The following is a 24,151-nucleotide window of genomic DNA, read 5'->3' on the forward strand; positions in this document are numbered from 1 at the left end:
CAGACTACGCAGCACAGCCTGCGTAGTGAGCACAGGGCGGGCGGGGCCGCGGGAGCCTTTTACGTTCTTTGCGCAGTGGGTGTACGCTGCTCAGAAGGGTGAAATCTTCCGTCAACAGTATCTAGTGATCAGAATCTGGGACAGGCTTTGCTTCGGTGTTGTTTCGGACAGACGGGAGAGTATATTTTTAGACAACACACAGATCTATCACCCATCAATCTTCAATCATGAAGCGACTTTATCCTTCAGGAAATTATAAAAAGATAAATAAAATGCGTAAGGATGAAATGTGGTGCCGAGTCCGGTAGCAGCAGCAATGCAGTGTTCTGTTCTGTGAATGAATACTGCCTCCGTGCCTCGTTTTGATAAGGCTGTGTGGTAGGATTGCTCATTTAAGAAAAATGTCTGAAGTTTTACTGGAGAAGGGATAATGCATGCGTTATGTTCCAACTCGATTTCCAGCAGCACCAATGCGCGGAGAGAGAGAGTTGCGCCAGCAATGCGATCTTAAATGTTATGTCTCAGGTTGTATTGGTGTAAATATAATTATTAATAAATCCGAATGGCTCGAATTGAAATCCGAATGGCTCGAATTGCTCGAATCCATGTGGGTTTTTAAAACGAATATCCGAATCCAATTTTTGGACAATTACGGCAGCACTAATACATAAGCAGTGAGAATGTCACAGTTCAGATTGAGGTCCCAGAGTTTAAACAACAAAACAATATATGTTATCAGATGGGGGTCTGTCCGTGGTCTAATGCAGTTCAAACTGAGTGTCCTTGCAAATTAACACAATTTGTGCCCAAGACGTCCACAGACGTCCTAGGAATTAAACAGGTTGACTATTATCACTGAACTAAACTATACCAGAACCTCAATCTAGTCTAAAGTCATCAGTGCTTACCATATTTAACTCTGAAGGTCTTTACACACCGGGGGCAATTTGAATTCACTTAAAACAACAGGGCGTCAACCTCTGCTTTGCGCTACGCCAAGCACCACGCACCGGTGCACCCGCCGTTTAGCGGCAGCCATTCCCCTGCTGCGGGTCAAACTTACCAACCCAGCAGTTGTGCTGCTGATAGACATTAAAAGCAGAGCCCCTGCTCGGTGGAGATTGTTGAGCGGAGTCTCCTCCAACGGTGGGAAGTTTTAGAAGACGTTGTCGACTAAAACTATGACGAGAATTGTTGACAAACTAACAAACTCAAAACAATAAATGACGACAGTCATATTTGTCAGGTGAAACAAGCACTGTCTCGGTTGTGCATCTGTCTCCCTTTTTTTTCTTTTCTATTTTGTTATTATTTTTATGTGTATGTATGTTTCAACCTCCCGGCCGTCGTTTGCGTTCGTTTCCGACGTGCTTTTGTTAGTTAAATTACTGTGTTTTGTTGTGTAGCTCCAGTTAGCTCATAACATTAGCCTCTGTTGTGAGGCGCTCTGGGTTAACACTTCCTCATTGTAGCCTCGGTCGTCGTTGCAGCGTTTCAGGGCTTACTATCAGTGTGAACTGAATGTCCATTGTGCTCACTACTCACACAGTGCTGTTAATTCCACTTGTCTATACACGTACACTCATTGCTCATGATAGCAGTCAATGCTAATCACATCCACACGCACGCATGAACCTGGTGACCATGGCTCTGATCATAGTGGCCTGAAAATCTAGTTAATTTGTACACTCTGAGATGAATTAACGCTTTACTGTGGACAGGCGGACCTTTGCTATTAGACCTTGGTCCTATCTGTTTCAGAATCTGTCTCTCGAGTCACGGAAGCGTAAAGCGTTCACATAATGCGAATAGCATTGAAATGATACACATTATGTGCCGTCCAGATGTCCTTTTTAGGCCTGCTCTGATCTGCAGCTGAAAGCTGGTCTAAAAAGCCTTGATTGTTTAATGTGTTCTGGCCGGGGTTCAGCCACGGCCGTTTTCCGTTTGAAGCCAGTCGATGGCAGCCAATAGCAGCGTCTGGAGTACACAGCCACAGCCAGCTGGAACCAGTTCACAACCTGCCATTCAAACCGGAACATTCCGTCTATATTGGAGGGGGACATGGCTACCATGTCGATCGCAACAGCTGCCCAACCCCCTGAAGATTTGACAAACGCAGACAAAAGAGGAAAAGAATGCTCACATTTCATCAACTTCAGTCTAAACCCTACAATGCCTATTCTGAGAGGAACATTGTCAAAAAATACCAGAACAATTAAGCTTGCCATGCGTTGCAACATGACATGTTGTGAGCTTGTAAATTATAATGGTTCAATTTTAGCTTAACAAACTGAATGATTTAATCAATTATAAACAATAAAATTATCCTTTTGCTTTGCTTAATCGTATGAAGTGTCTGCCCAATCTCAGGGCAGACACTTTAACCACTAGACCACACTGATACTGACCTGTTATCTGACTTTTTGCTCTGGCAAATGTAAACGTATATTTTCTCATGCCAATAAAGCCAATTGAATTGTATGCCCAGGGGGTGTACTTGTGCATCATGGCTGGAGGATGTATTTCATCAGTCGATGTTCAGGCTGTCCTGTTATGGCTGTAGAGTTTGGTTCTTGCCACATAGAATACATCCCATAGCCTCCGGGGACGATACCTCGGGCTGTTGGTTGGTAGGCCAACTAACCGTTTCCCTGGATCAGGGAGAAACTAAAAACATATTTCATTTAATTGAAATGGGAAAAAAGCTTGGAATGGAATGGAATAGAGGGAGAAAAGACACCTTGAGCACCAGAGAGAGAGAGAGAGAGAGGGGCAGAGCAGTGCTGCATTGCAGACATCCAGGCCAGAGGGTGAGAGGGGGAGGGTAGGTGAAGATAGCTCGGAGGATTTAAAGGGGTCTCCGGAGACATGGTGCTATTGACAGAGTGGTTAAACGGTGCGGGCAGCAGCAGTCAAGCATACCTTGTGTGTAGTGTAGACCAGAGTACTTTGTGTGTAGTGTTCAAAAGAGACGATCCAAAATCCTGTGTTATTTTAACACTTATGGTGTCGCCAAATCTTACAGAATAAAGGCGCTAGAGTGCCAAGCAGATGAGGTAGATTTTATTCTGAAAACGCCCGCCTTCCCTTTCAAAAACCGTGAAGTGAAATCTTCAATTACTAAATTGCGCTACTAAGTCTGATCTCTCTACAAGCGTTAATATTGTAACCGAGATTAATCCTGGGCATCTGCGACTGTACAAATGTCCAAAAGTGTATACAGTTGTTAATTCACAGTTACAGGGTTTGGTTACTAACTAACTATCAGTCATTTGCAGCATGGACTCCATCTTGAGAACCACTGGTTTAGAACAGTGATTTTTCAAGTTTTTTGGGGTGTCCACCAAAGGACAGATATTCCTGTATTCATGTCGGTGCAGGACGGCCTCTAACAATAACATGCCTCAGAAATGACTTTGGACAGGTGGAAAACTATAGCCAAACTTGCAGTGACACATTATTGTACCTGTGTTTCACCTTCTGATAGTGGCACTTCACTGTTCTTGAAGGTTCACATGGCATAATAATCATGCTAACATGCTGGAAGGAAAACATAATCAATTATTCTCTCAGTTAATACATTTTGTAATTGATTTGTAATGGGGATTATTGTGTGTACTGCCATCTACTGGTGGGGTTTAGTATAAAAGAGAAAGTGAAACCAAAGTCAGCAGAGCATGTGCACTGGTGCTACTGAATACACCTTAAACGATTTTGCCTGGACACTGACTGTAATTGTACATTAAGTTTATCTGTAATTTAATTTGAATAACAAGTCACAAACTTGATGTTTCCCTGTGTAGACTGGTTTAATTGATTGATTGCCATGCAGCACATGTGCTCAGTCTGCATTTCATGTTAGCTTGTACTGTTGCAGCGGAGCTGATTTTGTAGCATTGTGTTACTGATTCAAATGCATAATATACTTTATGGATATACTGTACTTAGTACTGTTTCAGCTTTACAGACTTACGGATACTTCAAGTAAAAATAAATAAACAAGAAAGGTTGTTCTAGCTGTCTATCTACGCATGGGAAAGGCATTGCAATGTGCTGTATAGGTCACCCTGGTTTAAGTTGATTCATGACGTAACGCCACGACTCTCCTCTCCTCTGTCTTCAGGGCCGAGGTATGTCGTCCAGGTGGGAGACAAGGTCATCGACTACAACGAAGACTTCCGTCTCTTCCTGGCCACGCGAAATCCCAACCCTGTCATCCCCCCCGACGCTGTCTCTGTGGTTACGGAGGTCAACTTCACCACCACCAGGGCAGGCCTGCGGGGACAGGTACGTTGTGAGCTTGTAGATCGACTATTTTTGGCAAAAGTTCGCCCCAAAACAAAATAGGAATTTCCTGAGATTCACAGGGTTAAAACGGGGTGCATACGTTGGTTAGACATACCCACCGTCCTACAGTCATTAGTCAGACAGACCCTGCACTGTGTTAAAAATCACTGCGGGTTAAAAATCACCCCTGCTGTGGGTTAAAAATCACCCGTACTGCGGGTTAAAAATCACCCGTGCTGTGGGTTCAAAATCACCCATACTGTGGGTTAAAAATCACCCGTGCTGTGGGTTCAAAATCACCCATACTGTGGGTTAAAAATCACCCGTGCTGTGGGTTCAAAATCACCCATACTGTGGGTTAAAAATCACCCGTGCTGTGGGTTCAAAATCACCCATACTGTGGGTTAAAAATCACCCGTGCTGTGGGTTCAAAATCACCCATACTGTGGGTTAAAAATCACCCGTACTGTGGGTTAAAAATCACCCGTGCTGTGGGTTCAAAATCACCCATACTGTGGGTTAAAAATCACCCGTGCTGTGGGTTCAAAATCACCCATACTGTGGGTTCAAAATCACCCGTACTGTGGGTTAAAAATCACCCGTGCTGTGGGTTCAAAAATCACCCATACAGCGGGTTAAAAATCACCCGTGCTGTGGGTTAAAAATCACCCATACTGTGGGTTAAAAATCACCCGTGCTGTGGGTTAAAAATCACCCATACTGTGGGTTAAAAATCACCCGTGCTGTGGGTTCAAAATCACCCATACTGTGGGTTAAAAATCACCCGTGCTGTGGGTTCAAAATCACCCATACTGTGGGTTCAAAATCACCCGTACTGTGGGTTAAAAATCACCCGTGCTGTGGGTTCAAAAATCACCCATACAGCGGGTTAAAAATCACCCGTGCTGTGGGTTCAAAATCACCCATACTGTGGGTTAAAAATCACCCGTGCTGTGGGTTCAAAATCACCCATACTGTGGGTTAAAAATCACCCGTGCTGTGGGTTCAAAATCACCCATACTGTGGGTTAAAAATCACCCGTGCTGTGGGTTCAAAATCACCCATACTGTGGGTTAAAAATCACCCGTACTGTGGGTTAAAAATCACCCGTGCTGTGGGTTCAAAATCACCCATACTGTGGGTTAAAAATCACCCGTGCTGTGGGTTCAAAATCACCCATACTGTGGGTTCAAAATCACCCGTACTGTGGGTTAAAAATCACCCGTGCTGTGGGTTCAAAAATCACCCATACAGCGGGTTAAAAATCACCCGTGCTGTGGGTTAAAAATCACCCATACTGTGGGTTCAAAAATCACCCATACAGCGGGTTAAAAATCACCCGTGCTGTGGGTTAAAAATCACCCATACTGTGGGTTAAAAATCACCCGTGCTGTGGGTTAAAAATCACCCGTACTGCGGGTTCAAAATCACCCGTGCTGTGGGTTAAAAATCACCCGTACTGTGGGTTAAAAATCACCCGTGCTGTGGATTAAAAATCTTAGCTTAGGGTTTGGGGAGGGAGTGTGACTAGGAGGGTGTCTTTAACCCTTAAATTTGATTACATTTTTGATGGACTTTTAGCCCTGACATTCAGCCTTTGTGCCCTCCAGAATTTGCCTTTTGCTCCTAAAATTATTAAATTCCAGGCCTGGCACTGACCATCCAAATATTGTGTTGAATTTTTGCTGCTGGCACTGACCATCCAAATGTTGTGTTGAATTTTAGCTGCTAGCGTTGACCATCCAGCAAGAAAAACCCGAGCTGGAGTCGGAGAAAACCAGACTGCTACAACAAGAGGAGGACAAGAAGATCCAGCTGGCCTTGCTGGAGGAGACACTGCTGGAGGTACACAGTGACACACTACAGTACTACATACATACATACATACATTCTGTAATTCCAAATAGTGAGTACTTACTGACACATACACTTAATTGATTCTTGATGTTTCCTAATTGAAAACGGTAGAAAACACAAAGATAAGATATGTTTGCTGCTCTTTTCCTTATTGTTAGTGGAAAGTGGAAACAGACAAGAAACGAGGGGAGAGAGACAGGGAGTGACATACAGCAAACAGACAAGAAACGAGGGGAGAGAGACAGGGAGTGACATACAGCAAACAGACAAGAAACGAGGGGAGAGAGACAGGGAGTGACATACAGCAAACAGACAAGAAACGAGGGGAGAGAGACAGGGAGTGACATACAGCAAACAGACAAACGAGGGGAGAGAGACAGGGAGTGACATACAGCAAACAGACAAACGAGGGGAGAGAGACACGGAGTGACATACAGAAAATGAGTCAGGAACGGGACTCTAATCTGCAATGCACAATCAGGCTGCATTAGGAGCCTAGGTGCCTAGGTAGGAGCCTAGGTGCCTTTTAGCCATAAAAGCAACCATTTATCTTGTGAGGACCAGGGTAATTGTCCTCACAATATCTATATTTATCAAATTCTACTTCACATGTATAGTCACACACACACACACACACACACACACACACACACACACACACACACACACACAAACCGTTAGATTCAAATAAAAAAATAGCAGCAAGGTTTTCTTCACGTCACGTTTAACATGTTGATACTTTTGTGTGACGCTGTAGTATGATTACGTAGGTTGCAGTTAGAATATGGAGATAAAAGGTTTCTGCCCGACAGCGACAATATGGTTTTCATCTCAGCCCGCTGTGTTGTGCTGCTCGGCTGTGACGATGCAGTTAGCTCTGCATTTTCATCTCACCCCGACAATAACGAAAAATAAGGTTAGGTTTAATTAGGTGAAAACGCGATACAGCACACTTTAATTTGGAGTGGTGCTGGTCTGCATTTGACTCGGAGGGAATTGTGCGAGAATAATTAAAAACACCCAGAACCTGCTAACGCGGCTCATTTCGCCTCATTTACCACTGCTGCACTTCAAACAGGCACAGAAGGTTTTAGAAGCAGACCGTTCTGTAGTCGTTATGTCATTTTACACGTACAAAGTAATAAGAGTTTTCGGAGACCGAAAATAAGCCTCATAAAACATCAAACAGACTGCCACTTCCCAGTAAACACCACTGAAGCTCCCCATATTTGCATATACCAAACACTCACAAACAACCTCAAACGCGTACAGTGCACTCGAATGCACACGCAACAGCACGTACGGTCACAATTATACATGTATGCACCCAAACACACACACAGGCAAATTGAAACACTCACACACGCCCTTAGACTGTCAGACCAAAAAACTCTCTTAAAGTCTGTACTTGTGAGGAACAGTATTTTAGGAACTCAACAGAAAATAGCTGATCTATAAGTTCACAACGTGTCAAGGTGCGACCTGTTCTGAGCTTTTAGATCTTGTGTGTGATATTCTAGTAGCAATACAAGTTTGCACGCACGCACGCACACACACACACACACACACACACACACACACACACACACACACACACACACACACACACACACACACACACACACACACACACACACACACACACACACATCCACATCCACATCCACAATCATCCACACATCCAGAAGGTGCCTGGAGCAGAGTGTCAGTGCTTGAATGGTATTAGACATCTAATTATTGTAGAATTGTAGGAGCATATTATTCCGTCCTGACATTTCCACACTCTGGTGCGTTCTCATCTGTCCCATTTGAATGTATTTGAATAGGCCTACATTTTATCAATGCGTTTCAGACTCTCTCCCACCATGCTGCTGGATAGTATGGCGCTCCAAAGCTGTGTCCTTCAGGCTATTATAAAAACATGGGGTTCTGGCCCTGCATAGCCTCCGTGCCAGCCTTACTCACCTGCGAAGAGAAAAGCCTGGTCACAAGCGCTAAGGCAGAGCGTGTATCGGCGGACGTGTTGGGACGGCACATCCGTCAGATGTATTTCCCCCGGATATGATAGTTTTCTACCAATAACAACACTTGTTTCATTCACAGAGAATGTAAACTGATTTGTAAAGTGTCAATGTCGAAGTTCCGCCAAAATACAGCAACTTCCGCCCCAAAACGATGATACACTGACTCTACAGTCTACAGCATATAGGTATTGCCCAGCGTGGGCTCCGCAGCCATCGTTCATCCTCAGATGGCACAATGTAGCCTATTGGCAGTGCTACTTCCCCCTGTCGGTTTACTCCCTCCAGACCCCCTACAGACACGCACGCACGCATGCTCTCTCACGCACGCACGCACACACACACACACACACACACACACACACACACACACACACACACACACACACACACACACACACACACACATCTTTCTATTTGTCTCTGTGCTTATTTAATTTTGTCTGTCTGTCTGTCTGTGTGTCTCTGTCTCTTTTCCACAGACTCTGGCTACAGCTCAGGGTAACATCTTGGAGAACAGGGAGCTCATAGACAGCCTGAACCAGACCAAGTCCAGCAGCGCTCTGATCCAGGACTCACTGCGGGAGTCACACCGGCTGCAGGTGTCACTGGACCAGGTAACGCACGCACACACACACACACACACACAGTGGATGAGATGGTAGAGCGGCCACTTGGGAATCGGAATCTTCCCAGTTTGATCCCTCTGCTCCCCCTGGGTTTATGTCCAAGTGTCCCTGAGCAAGACGCTGAACCCTTGCATGGTTTGTGGTTACATGATGACCCAGCTAGTAACAATGATCCTGAAGGGGGCAGTGTTACTCCAGAGCTAATATCTGTCTCACAGCCTTCCCATCTCTTTTATCAGCATTCTTCTGCTTCTCCATATGGGTGTTGCTGCCCTCTCTCTCTGTCTATTGCTTGAACACAAACAATAGTGGATGCACAAACTTGAGAAAACTACAAAAAGTGCTTCAGATACAGATCACGGGTACAGAAAGCATCGCCTTCTCCATATATGGCGACTGACAAATTATTGCAGACACTGAACAGAATTTTGCCGATGCCTTAGCTCTCGGATTGGGTATGCCTGCAATCTGCAGGCCCCTCACGACTGATTTTTTGGACATTACCGAGGCTTCCAAATATGAACACAAGTAGTTTACGCCTGTAGCCAAGCTGTATAATAGCATCCTTAAGACGCTGGTACGTACTTAAGCACCTTGGTAAGGAATGCCTCTTCCAGACTGTGGTCAAATGTACATGCCACTTCCAAAATGGTCACTTCTCTACTGTCCTCATCAACAACAACAATATCTGGTGTATTAGCTGTGACATCTGAAAAAGCATCATTTTCATTATTGTGCATGAACATGGCAGTTGAAACACGTGAGTGCTTATACATTTTGGCAGAAACATATGAACTTGGCTAACTGTCCTTAGCTAATAGGTCAACAATTCTGTCGTGCCTAGCAATGTACATTCCCTTATATACATAGCAGCCATTAAGAATATGTGACAGTGTTTCTGTAACTGGAGTGTGGTCATGGGGCAGACAATGAGGAGGAAACGTGTTAGGGTACCACAGAGAGAGATTGAGTCTGGTCACACACACACACACACACACACACACACACACACACACACACACACACCACACACACACACACACACACTTTTGTCTCTCTCTGTCCTCATCTCACTCCCTTCTTGCTCTCTCCTCAGTTCTCACTTCTTCCTCTGACACTTTTACCCGTCTGCCATCTGCAACCTCTCTCTCTCTCTCTCTCTCTCTCTCTCTCGCTCTCTCTCTGCATTATAAGGTTTTCTGTGTCATTGTCTCATCGTTCTGTTCTTCAGTATTTCATTAAACTCGATCCAGTGTATCATTGCACAGGGATATTGTCAAAGTCCATATCTTTGCTGCCTGTACCCGTGTGAGTCTGTGACAAAATGAACCTTCTTGATTCCTCTCTCTCTCTCTCTCTCTCTCTCTCTCTCTCTCTCTCTCTCTCTCTCTCTCTCTCTCTCTCTCTCTCTCTCTCTCTCTCTCTCTCTCTCTCTCTCTCTCTCTCCAGGAGCGTGACGCGTACCTGCCTCTGGCGGAGAGCGCCAGTAAGATGTACTTTGTGATCACGGACCTGTCCAAGATCAACACCATGTACCGCTTCAGCCTGGCCTCCTTCCTAAGGCTCTTCCAGCGTGCCCTCCAGGCCAAGAAGGTGAGACGGTTGTCCTAACACTGTTTGTGTTAGGACAATGTTTGTGTTTACACAAACACTCAAAACTGGGTATGTGGAGCCCCATTAAAAAAAAAGAAAAAACGTCATCATCTGCAGGTCGGGGGAATTGAACCGCTGCACCCCCATAAAGAGCGTATAAATGGACATTTAAATGTACGCTCTCAGAGTGTGGTCCAAGGAATTCCTTGAGGGGGAGGGACCCTTCCATGTCTGTCACTCGGTGTAGTGTGTAGAAATGGAACCTTAATGGACTCTTACCGGTTCCATTTGGTTCCATTTGTAGTGGAGTTATGGGGTGCCCTTGCAACACTTTAAGGGCTTTAGATTAATATATCCAAACCACCTAGGCTGCCAGGATTGTTTTATTACCTTTGGAGCATACGGTAAACTAATTTTGGCTTTGATCCATGATAATCCACCTGAAAATAGTTCCATGTGTTGTTGTTGAAGAGAAAAAAATGCGACCATCGCAATGCAAAACGACAACCGGCTGTGAGGGCTGCTGGAGTTCAGTTAGAACTGCCGTTCACTTGCATTGAACTCATTTCCCCAGAAGCCCTTGCAGCCCAGAGCACGGCTCGATTTCCGGTTTCGTCATCATAACGCGACGGCCTCGTCACCAGGTCTGCGACAATATGCTCTTTCTTTTTAATTATTAAAAAATGGCGAATTAAACACATAAAACAACTAGAACTGCACTCTGTCGAGTGCATACTTGCTTGTTGCGCGGCCTACTAGTGCGCAAGTAGAGCGCACACGTACTTTCGACCGCTACAAACTGTCAAATCTCAGTTTCTCTGTGAAGGAACGTTTGAAATGTTGATTAGGTTTAACTATTTGCTACCTACCTACTTTATGCATGTTACGTAATGACTACTTGTGCCTGATGTGGCAGTGGTGCCAGATTACATACATGTATACATAAGAGCATTACCTTTAATTCTCCCAACACTAAAACATATCGTCATTACGTCACCATCGAAAACCAATTACACTTTGGCATTGGGTCCTTTAATCCACATCTTTATTACGTCATCATTGAGAGCTAGTTATACATATACTATGTATATGTATGTATGTAATTTGTAATTTGTTGATTAGCGGTATATTTTATGTTTACGTCATCATTGAGAGCTAGTTATACATATGTAATTTGTAAGTTGATTAGCGGTATACTGTGGTTACTTTGCGCCAAAAACCGTCCCAGCCAACCCGCCACTTTTGATGCGTATGCAAATAAAACAGCAAATTGTGCCTGATTTGCTGGGACCAGATTACATACATGACCATATTTCTTACGTCATCATTGAGAGCTAGTCATACATATACTATATATATGTAATTTGTAAGTTGATTAGCGGTATACTGTGGTACTTAAAATAAAACAGCAAATTGTGCCTGATTTGCTGGGACCAGGATACATACATGTATACACAGGAACATTACCTTTAATCCTCCCAACACTAAAACATATCGTTGGCTGGGACGGTGCATATATACGGACCGGGCGAAACTATTACTTGCGCGGTCTACTTGCGCAAGTAAATAGCGGGTTTAGCGTATTAAGCACCATCTAAACATGGATTAAATAGCGTGGAACATGGGTTTTGCAGCTAAACTGTTTTAACATGTTTTAAGAACCACTGTCATACTGGTGTCATACACTGGCTACATGACACACTATTATTGGGCCCAGTCTTGTTCTTGTTTGATATTATAAGGACCTGTAGATAGTGACAATATTCTCCGCCGTATAGGGACATGGAACAGATGCATTTGTTTACCAGAGCATGCGTGTCTGCTGCTTCTGAAACACATCTGAAACATGTTGGAATGACAAGCATTGTCTAGAGAGGAACATGATGAGCTATGGCTGCCACATCGCGGCCTGATCGAGATGCTACCGCACCCCGGTGGAATGCAGGTGTGAAAGGAAAACACGTGGGAAGCTGTCAAATCTATTCCGTAGATCCACCCCTGGTTTGAGGGTGAGCTCTCGAGACGTAGGATGTCTGTCATATTTCCGGATGTTTTCCTCATTGGAGGATTCAGGCTAAAGTTGGCATACTGGCCATTTGAGTCCTCTTAAAGTGTCATAACATGAATTGTGTAAGTGCCATGCAACTCCACTTCAAACAGCATTTGGGTCACGATGACAGTTGACCTACAGGGAACCAGACACATTATGTTCCCTCACTGCCATTTCTTCAAATGGTACGATCACGCTGATGGTAAACACACTTTCTTTGTCGCCCGTGAGAAAGTTGATCGCCCCAGACTTTAAGAATTTATTCTTCAAAACTGTCAAAGCTGTTTCCGCTCTTTGATCTTTTAAAAAGAGGGCAAGCCTATCAGAAAGTGTGTCCACTTAAATAACCTTTGTTATCTGTGGCAGGTGGCTGGACGGATAGTCGCTGACATTACATCACAAATGGTTTCTGTTGTATTTGAACGTCAAGGGTGAGGTGTGGTGGGTTGGGGGCTGGGAGAGAAAAAGAAAAATGGGACCAGGCCAGCACATAATGTCCTTTTTACTCAATTTATTTGCCTGTAGTGGGTAACACAACAGATGCGTTTCAGCTCCCTAAGGGCTGGGCAGCCGTCATCAGTGTCAAGAGAAGTGTTGATTTCGTTGATTTCGTCAACCAACTTTTTTCAAAAAGTACTAACTACATTTAAACTAAGCTATGACTGTGAGGTGTTGCGCCTTTTTCAACATGCAAGTGTAAAATCAGCCATTACAATGCCATCAAAGCCCACCAAAATACATTTTTGTCGACAGAATCAACTGTAGATTTCTATTTTCAAAAGACTATGACTTAAACTAAATCAAAAGGTGCTGTCAAAATCAACACTGGTCAAGGCGGAGGGAGACACTTTCGCGGTCCAACATTAGACCAGCCACTCAATCAGCAAGAGAGAGATACAGAGGGAGAGTGAGAGACTTGTAATGGGTAATTTAATGAATGCTGGATGCTACCCAACACTTTGACAGACTCATCTTTTCATCAGCACATTAATCCCGGCCTCGACGAGCAAGGTGCTAATGCTGCACTTTGAGCTGCTTAATAGCCTGTTAGGAGATAAATGTTTGGAGAAAATTGTGGGGCATGACCCCACTATACAGTCTTTTTTATATATATATTTTGGGGCTTTTTTTGCCTTTATTGATAGATGGTATAGTATAGGTAGACAGGAATCGGATGAGAAAGTCACACAGCAAATCGGGATCGGGACTGGGATCCATGACACACTGTCATGCTGTATTGCCAACCGGGCCAGGCTAAACAGGCATTTTTACCTGCCTTTAAAATTATACAAATCTTTGGCTGGCAGTTTAGAGACCAGGGTTACTGCATGGTTTTTTGTGAGGGTACCTACCCTAGAACATGCAAACTCCAGACAGAAAGGCCCTTTCGCCAATCCCACCTCATGTATGGGCACTGATGACGCGGATGAGAGAGCATGCCCCCAGCGCCCACAGTGTCCCGAGCGGGAATCAAACCTTCTAGCTGTGGGGCAACAGCACTACCGACTGTGCCACTGTGCCCCTGCAAGCAGACTTTTTAAACTAAAATCTTTGCTTCTGGAACAAAATAATTTGACATGGGGGTCCGTCGTCAAATAGCCTACATATACTTTTTGGGTCCATGATATTTGATCACCGTTGATTTAGAAGACAATTTTAGAATTGGTCTTAATTGGTTAAAAGAAACAATTCACTTACCTAAAAGGGTCTTCATGTGGATCTCAGACTGTGTGTGGTCAGTCTATTGACTCCAGTCATCTATTATGCATCTATGACTTATGACTCAATATCTGGGCCTGGGCAAGGTTTCAGCCGTTCGATTCCTTATGGACAGCTTGGCTCTGAAACAGTCTAGCCCCTGATGTAATCCGTCCCTAAATGTGGTCAATAGCCTACGAGACGCTTTTCCTTCCAATATAAGTGATTTTAAAACGTGATTAAAAGTTAAATATGTATAACAGATAATAGAACTTGCAAATGACAAATAATTGTGGGCTTCTAATATGTAAATAGCTAAGTGTGCACTACTATAGGCAACTGTTTTCTCCATTTGGACATTGTCCCTTGTGGGTCTGTAACCTCAGGGATGGAACCATAAGAGCACATTTGATTCATACACTCTTTGAGGTTACAGACCCATAAGGGTCTAATCAGACCCCCGAGTGGTACACAGACCTGACGTCAAAAATAGAGAGAAAAACAAGAGTGAAAAAGTGCAATGAACAGTGTAGTTGAGGCAGGCAGAGTGTACGAATGGATTCTTTGTTTAGATTTCTTCATTCTACATTCTGTTTGTTAACAATAGATACAGGAGGAGCGTGGGACGGAATAACGGCTTGCCTTCCCACCAGTTTGTTAAATTTGAATATCGACGCCCACATGGGTACCAGAAGAATTTGCAACCAAGCTGTTTTTCCCCCCCTGCCGTCTGCTTTTAATTTATTTACCAGCTTTTGTTTAGTATTCATCACATCTCTCATACCGAGCAAGAGCCTGATCCTCATCAGTAAACAATAGAACACAATATGGAATGATAAGAGAATAGAGCCAAATATAATAGAATAAAGCTATAATAAATGATGGGAAATGGAAAAAACTCAAATCCATTGTAGTTATTATTTAGTCACAAGCACTGGTTAAGGGGTGGCTCGTATCATTGGGCAAGGGGTGCTCAGCCCTCCCTATCTTATGGCGTAAAGATGAGAAATTATTATTAAAATGTTTTAGAATAGATACTTTTATATTCTGGTATAATCTAAAGCAGCAACAGCATCAAATAGTTACAAGAAAAACACAAAATAGGTCAAAATGGGCTGATTTTTTACAGCCCAAAATGCTTCCATTGGCTTTCATTGCGTTGAATGATTGACAGCTGCCAAGACACGCCTGCTTGGTTTACTTGCCATTGGGGCTAAAATCTCTCAGCTTCAGCCAATAGAGGGCTGTGCTCAGCCCTAATGCCCGCCTCAGACCGTGAGGTCATTGGCTATTGACCAATCACAGCACCTGCTCGTGTGTGGTTGTTTATGATGTGAAAGAATGGCGGGTGGAAGTAGCCTATTTTAAATGAAATAAGTTTATTATTTACTTTATAATCCGTTTTGTCCCGTGTCCGTGGAGGGGGGAAATTAAGTTAAGAGACTGGGAGCATATCGTCCATTTTGGATATAACAAAAGGAAAGGAGACAAAATACGTTTTGTGAGTTTTAAATTCTTCCTTGAGGCAGACAGCTGACCGGTGACCGCACACCGGACCCACAGAAAGGTAGAGTGGTCTGCTTCATTCATCTCACAAAGTTAAGAAACATAATCGCTGGTTTAATCACATTGAGAGTGGCTCGAGCTCTCATTGAGTTGGGAAGAGAGAGAGAGAGAGAGAGGCTGTGTTTGTGTGCGTGTGTTAGTGTTGTTTCGGTGCCTTGTGTGTGCCTTGCAAGTTGCTTGCATCTTTGACTTTATTCCATTTTGGTCGGTGCCGTTTGCGCCAGTTGCGCGCACGTGCGTGTGTGTGTGTGTGTGTGTGTGCGTGCGTGCATGCGTACTGTTATTATTAATGACAGTATAAGAGCAGCTATCTGTACATAAAAATACAATGTTCAGTGGAGTGTTTGTTGTGGGCAGCACTTCTGTTGTTGTGGAGCATTTGCTGTAACAAAGTATATGCCTGTAGTAGTGTCATTGCTGTACTTTGATATCTGGAATATGATGCTATTGCTGCAGGTTGAACTAGTTGGGTAGCATAGTGTAATAGATTTTCTGAGTTGCACTGCATGGGTACTGGGTTGTTGTGGAATGTGATGCAGATGCTGTTGTTGCTGTAGACCAGTATTCTGTGAACATGCTGTAGTATAGGGTGAACAATGGATAGCATGTTTTTGTATTGAGTTGTACTTGAAATGTACTGTAATTCTGCAAACTCTTAATACATCAATCAATCAATCAGCATATACTATCGTATATTGGCCCGTAGCATAAGATTTAGGCAGCCCCTCCACCCAACATCACCAAGAGCCACATATAACCCACATACTTAACCACCTTCATGGCCTACCTACCTATTTGGGGTTAGTCCTTAGGCTAATAATAATTACACCTGTTTGATCTGGTGGGGGGATTCAGTTCTCAGCTTCACCAAGCTGATTGCAATTTGCTGCACATGTGGTAAAACTGAGCACAGAGGGAAGCAGTCAAGTGTCTTGCTCAGGCATAATTTGACGCATTGCCAGGGCTCAAATCTGGGAACTTCTGTTTCCCTGGCAGCCTTGAGTCGCTACCTACCCATTCAGCTATGTCTGCCAACTCAGGCTATCACTGTCATAGAGAATTTGAGAACATTCTGTATTGCAGCTCTGCAAAAAAAGAAGGAAAAAAAAACATACACATCCCTGTGCGTACGGACATGTGCTCACTTGCTGCAAGTGACAAAGTCACAAATTGACACGGAACCAGTAGAATATCAACACAGTATTATGATGCTAGTTAGGCTGGGAGAGTGTTTTGTTACTGTTGAAAAATATATACCGGTATATTAAAAAAAAAGTAATGAAAATCTGAATTGAAAAATAAAGTTTTCCATAGTATTTCAGTAAAAGCTCAGTCACAATACGGACGTACACCCTACGTACCCCCCCCCCCCCGGTCAGAGAGAGGATCAGTGATTGAGAGGATCTGTTTGTGGACTGTGTGGAGTTGCCTGTGTCACTGTCTGTACTTGCACTGTACATTAGTGCAGTTTTTAGGTACTTTTACTTCTCAGAGGCAAATAGTGTCCTACTTGTTTACTCCACTGCAATTATTTGACAGCTTTAGTTTAGAAGTTACTTTAGATTATGAATAGAAACATAATTAACCTATTATGCCCTATAGGCCTACTATTCCTGGCTATTCAAAAGATTTTGTCAATCTACATTCCACAACTCAATGTGTTCAATGTCAAGCTTGTTGATCTAGCAATTAAGGAAAAAAAGTCTATATTCACTTTTGCGTTATAAGTTTACTTATAAGTTTAATTTTGATACAATTTTTGTGCTTTTACTCAAATAAAACTTTAAATACATGATGTTTACTTCTAATAGGGCATAATCTACGTTTGTCGCTCATTTTACTTGAGTAAGAAATGTACTTGTACAGTAGGTGGGGTGTTTATCAATGTTAGTTCAATGTGTGTGGGTCTCCACCACTCCATTTCAATCTCTCTCTATCTCTCTCTCTCTCTCTCTCTCTCTCTCTCTCTCTCTCTCTCTCTCTCTCAATTCAATTCAATTCAAAGGAGCTTTATTGGCATGAGAAAACGTACGTTTACATTGCCAAAGCAGAAGTGGAACAAGACAATCAAAATAAAACAATGTTTTACAAATGAAATAAATATTGGATATAAATAAGAATTAAATAAAGGTGTAAACAGAACTGTGTTACATTAACACTTTGGGTAATACTATCTTGTGAAACTATGAAAAGATTGTGCATCTTCTGTCAGAGATAGTTATGCAATATACATCCATATAGGAGACGTTAGCTTTATACTTTTGATAAACAGTGTACACACAATGGTTTATATTCCTTAAGGTGCTTGTATTCCATTTGACATCCTTCTCCTGTCACAGCAGCTCACAAATATCGCTTTGCACTCTCTCTCTCTCACTCTCTCACTCTCTCATCCATACTTAAGGATTGGATGTGTAGCCTCGTTGGCGCAGTAGGCAGCGCGTCAGTCTCATAATCTGAAGGTCGTGAGTTCGAGCCTCACACGGGGCAGTGTTTTTGTTTTGCAAACTTTCACCTTATTTAATAGCTGTGTAACAACAATAATACTGTAATACCAATGTATTAATAGTGTAATTACATGTCATAATGATATAGTTGTAGTGAAATAGTGTAGTAATAATACTGCATCTAATCACATCCACCTTCTAATCCAATTTATAATTCAGGCATTTAGCTCTTAATCCAGAGCAGTAAGCAAGAACAAAACATGGTAAATTGGTAATAAATCAAATACATAAAAAATTGTCATCAAGAATCATACATAAGCAAGTGAGGCGCAGGCGGCATGGTGGCACAGTCGGTAGTGCTGTCGCCTTACAGATAGAAGGTCCCATTCCCGCTGGGGGCGTGCTCCCTCCTGTGCAATAATGGAATATGTTTAGCCTCATAATCTGAAGGTTGTGAGTTTGAGCCTCACACAGGGCAGCAGTTTTATATAGGAGGGGGAAAGGTTGCTTACTCCTCTTCAAAACTCACTACGACATGTGTGTATGGTAGTGTTTGTGTTGGACAATGGAGTCATTGCATTAGTCAAAGTATAGATACTGGTGAAATATTATTCTACTTCTACCTCCCCCACAAGAGGCTGGGACCCAAACTATTGTCTAGTCATTTGTCATCTTGTTATGTTGCGTTGTGTTGTGTTATATTATTATTATTATTATTATTATTATTTTAATATTTTGTAATTAACTAATTTGCTGACAGATCAAATACATAATTTTTTTCCCATATTTCTTACCTTGTAAATCATGTAGGAAATGAAAAAGGGATATTTACTCCTGACCCACAGTTTAGGAAATAGTGTATTAGAGTACCTTCGACACCAGGGGTGGTAGATGCTTTAGGTAGCAGCCTAGGTGCCAGCCGAATTTGCAACATGAGCGAAGAAGGGGCGGTCTTGTTGTTTTGGTGGAAGTGAAACTAATTGAGCCCCCCAGCTCTGCGGAAGCCCAACGAGGCCTACTAGCGATGCGATCAATGTTTTCATTAGCAGGAGATTGGATTAATGTTTTGTCATGCCTATTTCATCTCATTTTGAGAAATTATGTCAATTAAGAGCGCGTGCACGGCCGCGCGTGCACACTGGGATTTCGGCCATTTTTACGTGGACGCTAGTGGTGGCTAGCAACAAAGCTAAAAATGCTATTGTTTTTTTAAACGCTCGATTAACGCCAATTCATCAAATCTCGTAATCTCGGGCGTGGCGACCTGGACAAAGGTAGATTCATCTTGTTATCTCAGGCACGGCTACAGGAGAGTTAAAAATGTAACAACGAGTCCCAACACACTTGCTTGTGTTCAATTCTCAATATATTTACTTCCTGTTTGTGTGTTTTAGGAGGCAGAGAGTACGGAGGCCAGGATCAGTGCTTTGGAGTCCAGTCTGAAGACCATGGTGTATGACTATGTCTGTCGCTCACTGTTCAAGGTAAATCACACCTTATCCTACTTATTAAATGAACTAATTTTCAGACCATTGTTTCCTCTGTGTTGACCAGTCCATCTGAACGTGCACATGAGCATTGACCAGTGCCATATGCAGGGAGTAGGGAAACCAATTATTCACTTTTCACAATTTATAAATATACTTTTAATTTGATAGGACAGTAGACCTACAGGAAATGGGGAGTGACACGCAGCAAAGCCACAAAGGTCGTCGGGATCTGGATTCGAACCTGTGATACGCTGCCCGGACAGATGCCAGCCGTCCGGGCCAGTTTTCTCACATTGAAGTTGTTTATTTCAGTAGAATTTTTGCAACAGGCTGTGGGATCTGTAGTCTGGGTCATGAGTTGTAGTCTTGAGTCGTGAGTCGTGGCCCCAACAGGCTATGGATTATGTTGTCTGGGTCATGAACCCCACAGGCTATAGTATTGTAGTCAGGATCACGATGCCGACAGGCTATGAGATTTCTAGTCAGGGTCAGCATCCCCACAGGCTATGGGGTCTGTAGTCAGGGCAATGGTCCATGCAGGCTATGGGATCTGTAGTCTGAAGAGGTAGGTCTTGGTGGACTATGGTGGAAAGACAACGGGAGAAGAGTCTAGGTCATGTGGTGTGTTGTTCTGGGTGTTTTCAGGAAGGGGGAACAGTTTATGACGTGCCGAGCGTTGTCCTTGGTGTTAGAAGTAGAAGTAGTCTAGAATGTGTGGATACATGGTAAATGGTGCATTTATAAAGGCGCTTTACAGAGATTGTGCATTACATTCACATGCACATTTGTGTTTGATTGCTGATTGCTGGTGGTGTTCTGCCTCTCACCCCTCATCAAACACAAATGCTTTGTCAAACCATGTGACTCCCATTGGAAAAGCATTGTGGTGGCCCAAAAAAACAAAAACGACCAAACATTTGCTTGATTGGTGTTTGGTACGTGTGAATGAGGCCTAAATGGGCTAGGGGAGGCATGGACATTTTTGGAACGTTTTACATCAGTAGAGGTGCACCCTTCTGGATCATTTGAATCAGACAGCATGCTATTCTAAACTGGATCATTTGAATCAGTCAGCATGCTATTCTAAACTGGATCATTTGAATCAGTCGGCATGCTATTCTAAACTGGATCATTTGAATCAGACAGCTTGCTATTCTAAACTGGATCATTTGAATCAGACAGCTTGCTATTCTAAACTGGATCATTTGAATCAGACACCATGCTATTCTAAACTGGATCATTTGAATCAGTCAGCGACTCAGCTTGCTATTCTAAACTGGATCATTTGAATCAGACAGCATGCTATTCTAAACTGGATCATTTGAATCAGTCAGCAAGCATGCTATTCTAAACTGGTTATTCTAAATGGTAAATGGTGCATTTATATAGCGCCTTTATCCAAGACGCTTTACAGATATTGTGCATTACATTCACCCATTCACACACACATTCACACACCGATGCCGGAGGAAACCATGCAAGGTTCAGACTCTTGCTCAAGGACACTATATCTGGGGGGAGCCCGGGTTTGAACATCCAGTCACTCTACCCCTGAGCCACTGCTAAACTGGATCATTTGAATCAGACAGCATGCTATTCTAAACTGGATTATTTTAAACAGACAGCATGCTATTCTCCACAGAAACAAACACCATGCTATTCTCCACAGAAACACAAACTGGACAGCTTTTTGACGATGAACATTTGCAGCTTTCTTTATGGTTTGGAAATTGCACTTGTGCTTTCAATTTATTTGTCCAATTGATTGTATAGCCCTGACATTAAACGCGCGCACACACATACACGAACGTGGCAAACCCACAGCACAGCATGGTAATGATCTGTCACATATTGACTCGCAATCGTTGCATTGATGAGCCAGTCAAATGTGAATTTTGGTGTGTGTGTGTGTGTGTGTGTGTTTGTCTTTATATGCTAATGCAGGGGCAGTTTTAGATGGAATCCGTCTGGGTGGCTGTTGCTACTGATAATGTCTGTCCTCTGTGTTTATCCTGCCAACAACAGATTCATGAGAACACACACACACACACACACACACACACACACACACACACACACGTACACATACACAAATACACACACAGTTGCTATACTTGTGAGGACATTAAAAAATAGACAGCCAATTTGAGTCACACAGCAAAAATGGCCTATCTACCTAATTTGTGAATCAAATTGTAAGCCTAACTCAGCCAGTCTTCTAAAAAACAACAACATAAAATAACCATTTATCTTGTGAGGACCCACCAATTGCCCTCACAATGTCTCTTTATAAAACTCTGCTGGGGACATTTGCCCCACATAGGTATAGAAATACGCACGCACGCACGCACGCACAGTGAGCGGCTGGCTTGGTATTAGGCATAGAGGAAACATTGGACTACATTATCAACCTTTCTGCCATCTGTTCTACCAAAGAGATGTCAGGGTGAGATGATGGGCGTGGGGGGTATTTTAGAGCAATACAAATATGAAAAACTGAACGCCAGTGGTGGATAGTGACTAAGTACATTTACAGCAGAGGAGAGGATAGACAGAGGAGAGGAGAGGAGAGGAGGAGAATGATCAAGGACAGCATGGGGCGGGGGGAGGAGGAAGACGAGAAAGCTGTAAAGATGGAGGACAAAGCATAAATAACAATAATAGTGTGTGCATGTGCATGCGCCTGTGCATGTGTGTGTTCATGATGTGAAGCAGTGCGACATGTTCCAGATGTTACATGATCCTTTAGCTCCTATCCTGTCAAACCGCCAATAACGGCCAAGCTACACCAAGCGTGTGTGTGGGGTTTTCTGTTTGGATGAATGGGCTGTCAAGGCCAGAAAGTAGTTTTTTGCCACTCAGTGGGCGTTCCCGCATAACTTCCAGGTACGATGATGTCACGCGCATACCCTCTATTCACGTGTTCAATACGTTTTATGACTTACAGGGATAGATGACAGGTTCTGATGACGTCACCGCAAATAAAAGATTACAATGCATTACAGACCAGACCTTTCAGTAAAGTGTTACCAGAGCTGAGAAGCATTGTGTGTGCAAACACAACCCCTGCAACGGCTGCCTGTTTTCATCTCACCCAACAGAGTGCTGATTGAATAAACTATTACACATATACACTGCACTTCCCCACACTTAGATGAAGGCCATCTGCCTGAATTATCATCATATATATATATATATATATATATATATATATATATATATATATATATATATGTGTGTAAAGCCACTTTGGGTACCCAGAAAAGCGCTATATAAATCGTATATATTATTTATTATTATTAGCTAATAGAGCCGCCTGCTTGCTCAGGTGAGAAATAGATTAAATCCTTTTGAAACCAGAAACAGCATTGTGTCAAAGGTTGTTTTCAACTAGGCACAAGAACTAAATGTCGCAATAGAAGAACAGGCAGACCAAATGCAACCTCAATTGTATAAATTAAATTGTATTGACATACTCTATCATACAGATTAGACAAAATAAAATTGGATTCACTAAATAAAGTTGCATAATACAGCTTTAATCGGTCATCTGGGACTGTCTAAAATTGGGATTGGTGTTGGACCCAAAAACCTGGCATGGGCTGAAGTTAATAAGGGATTAAAGTGTCAGAGAAAGAGGGCTAATCTTCTACCCTGACTGCACTGCTCAGAAAGCCTATTACTGCTTTACTCTAGTGAGCGATCAAGTAAAACTTCAGGGGCAATTTAAATGACCTTCCTTTGCTTATGTGTTAAGTGTTTTTACTTTTTATTAAGGTGAGCCAGGCAAAATAGAAATAAAATAAATCACACCTGTGTGAAGTGAGCGGTGCAACTATGCTGTGTGGGTGTCCCCGGCGGGTCCCCGCAACATCCAGACCCCCAGGATATGGTTCCGGCGAGCCGCCCCGCGTCCGAAACCGCTGAGAAATGACAGAGTTACCGTGTGGCATTAAACTGCCAAATTGTATTTCTTTAGCCCATGAAACGGGAAAGCATCTGTGTCATTCACGTTTTTCTGATTTACAAGGCATTTGTAGAATTGTCTTAATGGGTTGACACAAATCAAATTAAACTGTCAAATCTTTTTAATCTCCACCAGGAAACGCATGCGTTCAGCTTCAGCCCTCTACACCAAATCTGTTCGCCAGTATATGTAGCTGATCTACAAGCTCACAACATACAATATAGCATATCTAGAACCTGGTAGATCTGCTATTTTTGCCTAATGTTCCTCCCCGGATATGGGTGCCTGGCTGCACAGTGCACACAACCAAGCATGAAATTAATATTTTCGTCTTCCTAATATATTTAGTCATAGTTTTTGTTGCCATTGCTTGGTTTTTATTTCCTTATATTTAGTTTTTGTCAGTGAAAAAAGGTAGTCGATGAAAATATCTCGTCATATTGAAGTTAACACATGCATTCATAGCACACAAGGCACCTCACCGTTAGAGCGTTATGTGAGCCAGATTTATGACAGCTTTTATGAACTGTGAGGTTTGTGACT

The 24,151-nt window shown here is 42.9% G+C and overlaps 1 protein-coding gene across 1 annotated transcript in view; it reads left to right on the forward strand.

Annotated features, from left to right (window-relative positions):
* dync2h1 (dynein cytoplasmic 2 heavy chain 1) overlaps positions 1-24,151 on the forward strand; it is a 268,404-nt gene that overhangs the window by 100,743 nt on the left and 143,510 nt on the right. Inside the window, exons 72-76 of the mRNA XM_080771399.1 lie at positions 4,127-4,290; positions 6,016-6,135; positions 8,651-8,785; positions 10,247-10,390; positions 19,546-19,635. Coding sequence (XP_080627525.1) covers positions 4,127-4,290; positions 6,016-6,135; positions 8,651-8,785; positions 10,247-10,390; positions 19,546-19,635 — 653 coding nt within the window. The remainder of the gene's footprint in view (positions 1-4,126; positions 4,291-6,015; positions 6,136-8,650; positions 8,786-10,246; positions 10,391-19,545; positions 19,636-24,151) is intronic.

Source organism: Protomyctophum bolini (genome assembly GCF_963924005.1).
Source record: "Protomyctophum bolini genome assembly, chromosome: 9".
Lineage (NCBI taxonomy): Eukaryota > Metazoa > Chordata > Actinopteri > Myctophiformes > Myctophidae > Protomyctophum > Protomyctophum bolini.